Source organism: Macrobrachium nipponense, chromosome 3 (genome assembly GCF_015104395.2).
Source record: "Macrobrachium nipponense isolate FS-2020 chromosome 3, ASM1510439v2, whole genome shotgun sequence".
Taxonomy (NCBI): Eukaryota; Metazoa; Arthropoda; class Malacostraca; order Decapoda; family Palaemonidae; genus Macrobrachium; species Macrobrachium nipponense.
Window position 1 is genome coordinate 116975805 of NC_087202.1, and position 10000 is coordinate 116985804.

The following is a 10000-nucleotide window of genomic DNA, read 5'->3' on the forward strand; positions in this document are numbered from 1 at the left end:
GTGGTTACAAGATGGCTGCCATCAGCTGATGGACCAAAACAAAAACACGGATAAGCTGCCGGACCAAAACAAGACACGAAAAGGAGCCAGCGGAAGCCTGATTTTAGCAATGTTCTTATTCCATACAACTAGATTTCTAGCAGTGTCCGGTGCTTTTTCAATTTTTATCTTTAACAAGTAGCCTGAGGAGGCATCTACAACTTTACAGTTGTTAAATAGTTCATGAATATGTCTAAATAAGTTTCCTGAATTTGCTTGACAGCCATAATTTATTCTTAATAATATTAAGAAAGTAACGATTAAATTACAGCCTGTAGTTCATCTTTTAGCCGTATTTTTATTAGAGATTAGGATATCCTAGCGGTTGAAACAAGGACTTTGGGAACAAAAAGCTTTAAAGCTTCAAATAAATCTCTCTAACATAAACGACTTTTGCAGACTTGCTTTATGAATTCGATCTCAGTACTTTTACGACAAATTTCCACTTAAATAAATGTTTTAGTATATGCACTTTTAAGTTTTTTTTCTAATATTCGATCACATCGTCCCGAGGAAGATAACATACATAATGTATTCTCAGACGTGGCTCATAAGAACGTGTGCTCATTTTGAATAATAATAATAATAATAATAATAATAATAATAATAATAATAATAATAATAATAATAATAATAATCTTCTATGGCATTAAAGCATGAATGTATTTTATATGCAAATGTATGTACGTCACGTGCGTGAGCACAGAAAAGTAAATTTGTTAGCAATGTCTACAGAGCTTTGAGTACAATTATCATATATATCTTTATTCTTTATTCATCACTCCTTCTGACTATTAGGAGTGTTTATGAAAAAAAAAATGGGGGTAAAGTTTGAAAAAGAAGAGTTACAAGCCTAGTGTGGACCTCTCGACCCAGGCAGCAAACGGATGGAATTTATTAACTAGTGATGTTTTGGTACACAGGGCTCCTCCAATAGTTTGTTTGCCGGGGTCTTATAGTTAAAGTTGGAATTATAATCGACTCACTTAACATTTGTAGGGAATTGAGATTAGAAATGCCTTTGAAGGCGTCCATTACTGTCTGTAGCCTGCACTGATATGAACGCCTCATTTCTAAATTAGTAGTCCAAGAAAATACACAAGATGTCTTGCAAATTATATATATATATATGTATATATATATATATATATATATATATATATATATATATATATATATATATATAAAAGCAAATAAGTAAACATCTTCATATTCAATTCGGTTTGAAGGCCACTGGAAAAACATCATACCACAAAATGGCCATCCCCCCAAAAATTATTTTGTGGCTAAAGTACCCAACTCTTCAGTACATAAATATGAAACCAGAGGTGTGCATAACGAAAAGACTTTAATACATTCCCTTAAAGTGACAAAAGCCTGTGTGAAAATACACCCTTGAGTGCTAAGATCAAGTTGAAAGTATAAGATTGTATAATGGTTGAAGAATGAAAGTGAAATATATATGATATATATATATATATATATATGCCTGTGTATGCATGTGTTTGTATATTACGACATGTCTTGTAGTAATACTGAGGGTTAAGAAAAATATTTGAAATCCTATAATGAGATTTTGTATCATTAAAGCATGACCATGAAATGTAAATAATCATTAAATTGTGAGCATGAAATGTAAATTATATGATATTGTCTCAACCCTCCATATTACAATATTACAGCAAGACAAATGGTAATACAAATACATGATACTTACACATTATATATTATAATTATATATAATATTATATATATTTATATATTAAATAATAATTATAATAAGTTAAATATAATATTAATATTTATATATAATATATAAATTAATATATATATAATTACAATTATATATGTCATATATATTTATATATATACATTTATTATAATAAAATATAATTATATTACATTATTTTATATTATATATATATATATATACATACATACTATATAGATATATATATATATATATATATATATATATATATATATATATATAGGTGTAAGTATAATTATGTGCTCGTATTACCATTTGTCTTGCTGTAATATTGTAATATATATATATATATATATATATATATATATATATATAAATATATATATACATATACATTTATAATATATAAAATATATATATATAATATATATATATATATATTATTACATACATACATACACACATATCTATATCATATATAATTACATATATATACTCATATATATAAATATATATATATTCTATATATATTTATATATATATATATATATTAATATATCTATATATATATATATATATATATATAAATATAAATATCAAAATATAAATAGATATATATATATATATATATATATATATATATATATATATATATATATACATATATATTATAAAATATAAATATTAAATAAGAGATATAATAAATAGATATACATATATATCGAATATATAAATATATAGATATATAAAATATATAGATATATAAATATAAAGATATATAAATATATAGAGATATAGATATATAAATATAAGATATATAAATCATAGATATATAAATATATAGATATATAAATTAGTAGATATATATATATAGATAATAAATATATATTTTAGTATAAATATATATATATATAATATAGATTATATATATAGATCTATAATTAAAATTATATATATATAAATATATATTTTGCATATTATATTATTAAAATAAATATATAAAATATATATAATATATAATTATATATATATATAATATAATATCAAGTGTAACGTATAATTGTTGCTCGTATTCCATGTTGTCTTGCTGTAATATTGTAATATGGAGGGTTGAGACAAATAGTAATTATATACTAACCAAATCATTTAGCCCCGCTGTAACTTTTTAATCGTAAAAAAATATCGTTATAGAAAGACTTACAAAATATCTGCATTCAGGTGAATGCATGAATGTTTTAATAAATGATAGAATTAATATGAATGTGCATAAACAACCAAGCTTAAGTATTGAAGCTTTTATATCAGCATGAGTGAACTGCACCTGTCTTCGTATTTCTGCATATGAATTTCATTGAGAGACATTTACATGTAAATAGAAATCAGTGGATGAACAACAGTTATATGATACAGTTAGTTGTTTATGCGTTACACACTGCATTTGTGTTTAGGAGTACATATGAACCAATTGCATGATTATTAAATGTTACGTGCATACAAAATACTAGTATTGGGTTTGTTGTAATATAAATATATCCCACCTATGCTTGGAAAATGTAGAAATAAATGATAAAGAAATAGGCTTGCACAATGCTTGTAACCTGACATTCTATTTAATTTATATATAACATGTGAGTATAATTATGTGTGAGTGTGTGTGTGTGTGTGTGTCAGCCTGCTCTCAACATCTACATAATTCCCAAATAGTGAAATCCCCAGATATGAAAGTGTGAAGAAATAGTATACCATTACATCGTAAGCTATGGCTACAAGTGATTCCACACGGTAGAAAATTGCTATCATAACAAAGGCACGTTCCAGTTGCCAAGTGCCCTTTTTTATTAATTATCTTTGCGTTACGATGACGTCATTATCGACTAAAATCATATTTATCACCGATTCTTTTTGTCGGGTTATCTTGACTTCACACTTATGATTTTCTAAGCAGTCCAATGACCCCGTTTTGCGAATTCGCTCCCATTCGAGTTTTAATTGGCTTAAGGAACCTTAGGTTTCAAGACTTGATATGAAACAGCAAAGTATCACCACGATAGTACTAATTTTGGACTAGTTTACTTGGCAATTGTGGACACTAATTATGGGAAATGATATAGCGGGAATCTTATTTATGTGGCAACAGTGCTGTCTAAAATAAAAGTTAATGACATGACATTGTACGCAGTATTATAGGTACAAGATTGTATTCATGATTTTCGTAACCAATTCATACGTATGTATATTATTATTAAATATTGTAACACAAAAAAATGACAGTTTCAAACTACTCGTGTGACTCATTTGTAGCCTCCTCATCGTTGAGGCAAACTAGCTATATATATATTTGAGAAGGGCTTTACTGCTAGTACAGAAATTCTGGTAGCTTTCACAAGAATAACTATATAAAGCATGTGAACTCGAAAGGACAGACAAACAAAACTCCACCCACTCAAGAAACACGTGTGAGTGTGACTTACCGGAGGTGGATGGATCTGCTGGAGGAAGTCGAGTCGTCTTCTCGTCAAATTCGGTGGCAAAGCTTGACGTCCTCTGAGGGACGTTTCGGGACCTCTGATGTTGGGAGTGATGCGCCGATTCCAGCCAACTGACGAGGCTAATAGCGGACCCCTTGAGTCCAGGCCAGTCCAGAGATGTGGTGGCACGATTCGATTCACTATTCTCTCCATTTTGTTTACGAGATAACCTCTCGAGGTACTGGAGTCTTCGCACACTATGACAATGGCCCTTTGGGAATCATACAAATCTACCTCATTAGCCATCTTTGCACTCGGTACGTCTTCGAAATAAACATGCTTAACTTAACGAATTTTGAATGAACCTTAATCTTCAAAGTGTACCTGATAGTCAATTTCGTTTTGACTTTAAATATAAATGTTTTGGATAATCTTACTTTATAGGTCGCTTTCTGTCTTACACAACACGTTCTCTTCAAGGTTATCATTATTATCCTTAATCTCTAAATGTCGCAAATTGAGAACTTCAGTCTGCAGCTTAATTAAATGCTCTTTCTACATTTTCAGAAACATTAGTCATGGAAAAATAATTCTTCTTTCTTAACTGTTCAGGTCTTTATTTAAGAATTACTAAGTCATACGTATTTAGTGTTTACCTGAATCTCAGTCCACTGTGGATAGGTCTGCACAGATCTTGCTTTGATCACAATTGCCGTTAGAGATCTTGTGAATAGCAATTTTTCAGAAATTACAGAATCACCTGCAAGAAACTATGATAGTCAGTATGAATTCATCTCTGAAAACCATTAGTCAATTTTTTCAGAATAATTACAGTGTGAAATAGGCAATGCTATATAGAAGACACCTAACCTGAGCGTAGACTTGGTGTTAAGTTTTCTTTCCAGGTAGTAAACGGTGTTCAAAAACTTTGCCTGAATAAACTTCTATCATTCTGAATAATATAAGTCAAAGAAATTTAAAACTCCGATTTCCACTTCGAGTTTTAACCTCACTCAATATTACCCAATGCAAATATTCACTTACTAACTTTCTGCGACATGAAAATCTGTCTCCTCATCCAACCCTAAAATAAAAGCAATGGCCTTATCTAGCAACCAAAAGTTCCCCTGAGCTATTTTAATTTTACTAAAGTTATTTCATCCCTTGTGATCAATTACCTGCTACTTTCATTAATAAATAAAGATATGTTTACCTCTGTTTCTCAAACTACACTTCCTAAAACAAATCCTATTTGAACCCGACCATCTTTCCCAATCAGTTCGGAAGAGAAACCACTTCAAGCTAAGTAACCTTACATTTTCAGTCCCATTACAATGGAAAATCGCTCCAGTACTCAAAGAAACCCAGCTATGATTCCCATCTTATCCCAAAGTCTTGAGCCTGCGCCGATTCCGAATTATTATTTCCATTTGATCAACTATTACAAATTCAAAATAAAAAGTATTTTTACTATAGATTAAGCGGTTACACTTCCTTACATTGTAAAATAATTTTGAGAAACAAACAACCTTTACTTTCTACGGCTTCTTTGACAAGTTCCTATAACTTGATGGACATATACAGATTTCTACGCCTAAATTCCTCATAAATAATATGGAATTTAACTTGAAAAGAAATATAGTCATTTCAAAATATTCGTCTGGGTCAGTTTTGAGTATCGCTAATTACTAATCAACCCAGTTCTACTTTTAAAGCAGTTTATAACGTCAATAACAACTGGAAATGAATTAAACGTATTTGCTACAATAAAGAGAGAATTGGTATTTTAGAAGTATAGGCTACGTCCAAGCGACGACTGATTTCATTCGGTAGAATAAAAACCTCGAAACAATACAGTTTAGCTGTGTCTCGTAAATAACCTCTAAGAATTTCACTTCTTACTTTTATGCCGTATACTTCAGTATGGATTAAAACAAGGACAGTTATATACTAATAACAATGCAGTAACAATTTACTAAGAAGATTGGTCAATTAGCGGGGGTTTCTTCCTCGAACTCTGCGATCAAATATCTGAATTTTAAAGCGGCAGGTGGAAGGAAATACTTCTAGATATATGAATTACACTCTTTGAGCGATTTCCCGAAGCAAAGCACATTAATTTCACCCGTCTAGCCCCATATTAACGATTAACACAGCGGAGAACTCGCTAAGGAATAGGGACATTTAATAGTTACTCTAAAGAAAAAATATATACAAAAAGCCGCAAGGAAACTTCAGCTTTTGGAACATTAAGTGAGTAGAAAAATACCTCACCCTCGCGCCTAGCCTTCTAGAAATGACATGAAGTCAAGTAGAGCAAAGAAATTGCGCACGTCTCTGAACTTATCACAGCAAGATTTCAAGAAATATGTTACTGGGCATTTTACATATTCCGTCTACCCTACAACTAGGAGGACTTTACTCGAAAAGTAGGCCGAAAACTTGAAAACTGTCTGAGGGTACAAAGTCGCTAACTGGGGAAATGTTCGCAGTAACTTCCCGCAAATAGGAAACGAAAATATCAACTCGCGCTAAGACCGGTTGGCTCGAGACCTTGTGGCTGGACTTCGAGTTCTCCAGAGTAGAGGACTTACAGATTATATAAGCTGGCTAAGTGAAAATTTTCTGGACTAAGAAGTCCCTTCTCCTTCACCTGAGTTGGCTTGGTGGGGGGAGGAGTAGTAGTTGTTACGCCACCGATCCAGAGAAGACTGGTGAAGATTGGTGCGGCTCCCCCTTTATGAATGCCAGGGGGCTGCTTTCGCATCCGCGTTGTTTCACAAGATTTCGGGTGTGTCATGAGAGTAAGCCGGAGCTTTCCCCTTGCCCAGGGAACGAAACATTTCGGATGTTAACGATCATTGTAAAAACATTGTCGTACGAAATTTTGATTTAATTCTTCTTGCTTGTTGCAAAAGCAATTCTTTATGGAAACTTAGAATCGAATTGCTCTGGTAACGATCATAGCATCATAAACGCTAAAGATGCCCTTTTTGTCTATTTTTAAATAACGTCATATATTTTATCCAGCAACCGACAGGAGTAGGTATCGGTTAGTGTTATTAGTTCGCTGCAAAGATAGAAAATAATGATGGAAAGCCTATGAAAAACAATCAAGAAGGAAAGCTAAGAAGTGCTATTTAACGAAAGATTACCCGACGATTTAACAGTCGTTTTCAAAACAGGCCGAAAAACATTTTTGAAAACCCGACCTGCAACGCAGCGAGTTCGGAAAGACGTCATACTTTTCGGTAATTGTTAAGCCAAATTAGGAGATACCAATTAGTAGGAAAGAGTCTTCGTCGACTCTGTGATACAGCTGACACGATCATTAGTCTTAGAAATATTCTGGGAGCATCATAAAGCATCACCAACTGTCACCACAAGCATAGAATCGCGCCGAGTTGCCAAGCATACGGACACCAATCGGAGTCTCACAGGACTTGTTTATTCACGAATTTAAAGTTAAAAAAGATAGGAAACAGGCTCAAAAACATTGGCAGAATTCTCATCATAGGCTTCCACCGACGTCCGTCATACTTGTTACTGAAATACTCAGGTACCTTAATCAGTTACTGTAAAATAAAAAAAATATCCATTACAAAAGTGGAAACAAGCAACACTGGAGCATGAAGGATGTTGTGATTCCTGGCTGCCACTTTCCAGTACTCTTTCCAGTATTTAAAGGGGGTAAGGAAACCCAGGAAGGCATGTTTATCTTGGACTTAGAGAAGGCAGCAGCTTGGATCGAGACTATTTCTGTTGAGAGATTCCCCGTGTCGCCATCTACCATGTTTCCTTGGGTACTCGGTAAGTCCCTTCTTGTTTTACTTTGCGGGTGTGAATTATCTTGCTTCCTCCAAAGAAATTCTAAAAGAGGTCGTAGTGCTACCTTCGTTCATCATTCGAGACTCTTAAATGTATAATTTTCCTCCCAACCAAGTTACAGACCTCAGCTGAGAAACAATACTACCGTCGTGCTATTTTAATCTGTGACAGTGGTAACTACGAGATTTACGAAAACCGATCGAGGTACTCTCAGAAACTGTGTTGAAATAAACAGAGATCTAATGAAATTACTGTTCCGGGAAACGCAACTTTTAAGACAAGAAAATTTAGGAGACGAATAAAGAAGGGTTTTAGGATGACGGAGGGATATAGAGTTTCACTAAACCTGCGGAGTCACCAAAACTACGAACTGCGGCCCAGAATCTATTCCGGAGAACGAGAATTCGAGAATTTCCCTACCAATCTTAAATCTCGGTATGCGATGTCAATTTTGTTAACAAAAAAGACGAAAAGACACCCTATATATATCCGTACTTTTCCTAAGTGAAAATTAAAGGCATCCGTAGTTTGCGAAGTGAAAATTACAAATATCCATATTGTAGCGAAGTGAAAATTAAAGACATCCGTATTTTTTATAACAGAACATTCAAGACATCCGTACTGTTGAAAGTGTAAATTAAAAACATCTGTATTTTCTATGAGGGAAAATAAAATACATCAGTATTTTGATAAGAGAAAATGAAAGACATCCGTATTTTGATCAGAGGAAATAACAGACATCCTATTGTTGCGAAGTGAAAATTAATAACATCCGTATTTTTTATAGGAGAAAATTAAAGACAACCGTATTGTTGCGAAGAGAGGATTAAAGACACCAGTAATTTTCCGCAAGGAGGTTTTTGCGACGTGAAAATTAAAAACATCCGTATTTTAGCGACGTGAAAATTAAAAACATCTAGCAACGTGAAAATTAAAAACATCCTTATTTTAGCGACGTGAAAATTAAAAACATCCGTATTTTAGCGACGTGAAAATTAAAGAGAGCCGTATTTTAGCGACGTGAAAATAAAAAATATCCGTATTTTTGCGGCGTGAAAATTAAAAACATCCTTATTTTTGCGACGTGAAAATTAAAAACATCCTTATTTTTGCGACGTGAAAATTAAAAACATTCGTATTTTAGCGACGTGAAAATTAAAAACATCCTTATTTTTGCGACGTGAAAATTAAAAACATCCTTATTTTTGCGACATGAACAATAAAAACATCCTTATTTTTGCGACGTGAAAATTAAAAACATTTGTATTTTAGCGACGTGAAAATTAAAAACATTTGTATTTTAGCGACGTGAAAATTAAAAATATCCGTATATTTGCAAAGTGAAAATTAAAAACATCCGTATTTTTGGGAAGTGAAAATTAAAAACATCCGTATTTTAGCGACGTGAAAATTAAAAACATGCATTTTAGCGACGTGAAAACTAAAAACATCCATATTTTAGCGACGTGAAAATTAAAAACATCCGTATTTTAGCGACGTGAAAATTAAAAACATCTGCATTCTAGCGACGTGAAAACTAAAAACATCCGTATTTTAGCGACGTGAAAATTAAAAACATCCGTATTTTAGCGACGTGAAAACTAAAAACATCCGTGTTTTTGAGAAGTGAAAATAATAAACATCTGCATTTTAGCGACGTGAAAATTAAAACATCCGTATTTCTGCAAAGTAAAAATTCAAGGGATCCACATTTTTACTAAGTGAAAATTAAAGACATCCGTATTTTCGCTCAGTGTAAAGTTTTAGTTTTCTGTGAATGACTGCGCTAATCCTTAGTAGCAAATGTTAACAGTTATATCCCAAAGGGAATCTAAAATGTCATTTCAAGTTTGGGATAGAATTTGTTTACAAGAATGTTATGAATAAGTTTACAGGAAAAGTGCTTCCCCTCGATTTCAGATTAACTCGAAGAAAACACCGGAAACCTTGAACA

General features: G+C 32.2%; 1 protein-coding gene and 1 long non-coding RNA gene across 3 annotated transcripts in view; one reads left to right on the plus strand and one right to left on the minus strand.

Annotated features, from left to right (window-relative positions):
- Positions 1-10000, minus strand: part of LOC135221993 (uncharacterized) — a 100497-nt gene that overhangs the window by 13181 nt on the left and 77316 nt on the right. The window contains exons 1-3 of one of the 2 annotated variants that reach the window (XR_010316147.1): positions 6813-6925; positions 4875-4978; positions 4222-4489 (exon numbers count right to left, since the gene is read on the minus strand). This is a non-coding gene — a long non-coding RNA (uncharacterized LOC135221993). Of the gene's footprint in view, positions 1-4221; positions 4490-4874; positions 4979-6812; positions 6926-10000 lie in introns of those variants that run through there. The other variant, XR_010316148.1, reaches the window with a different exon arrangement.
- Positions 7359-10000, plus strand: part of LOC135222273 (uncharacterized) — a 6996-nt gene continuing 4354 nt past the window's right edge. Inside the window, exon 1 of the mRNA XM_064260382.1 lies at positions 7359-8028. Coding sequence (XP_064116452.1) covers positions 7848-8028 — 181 coding nt within the window. The 5' untranslated portion in view covers positions 7359-7847. The remainder of the gene's footprint in view (positions 8029-10000) is intronic.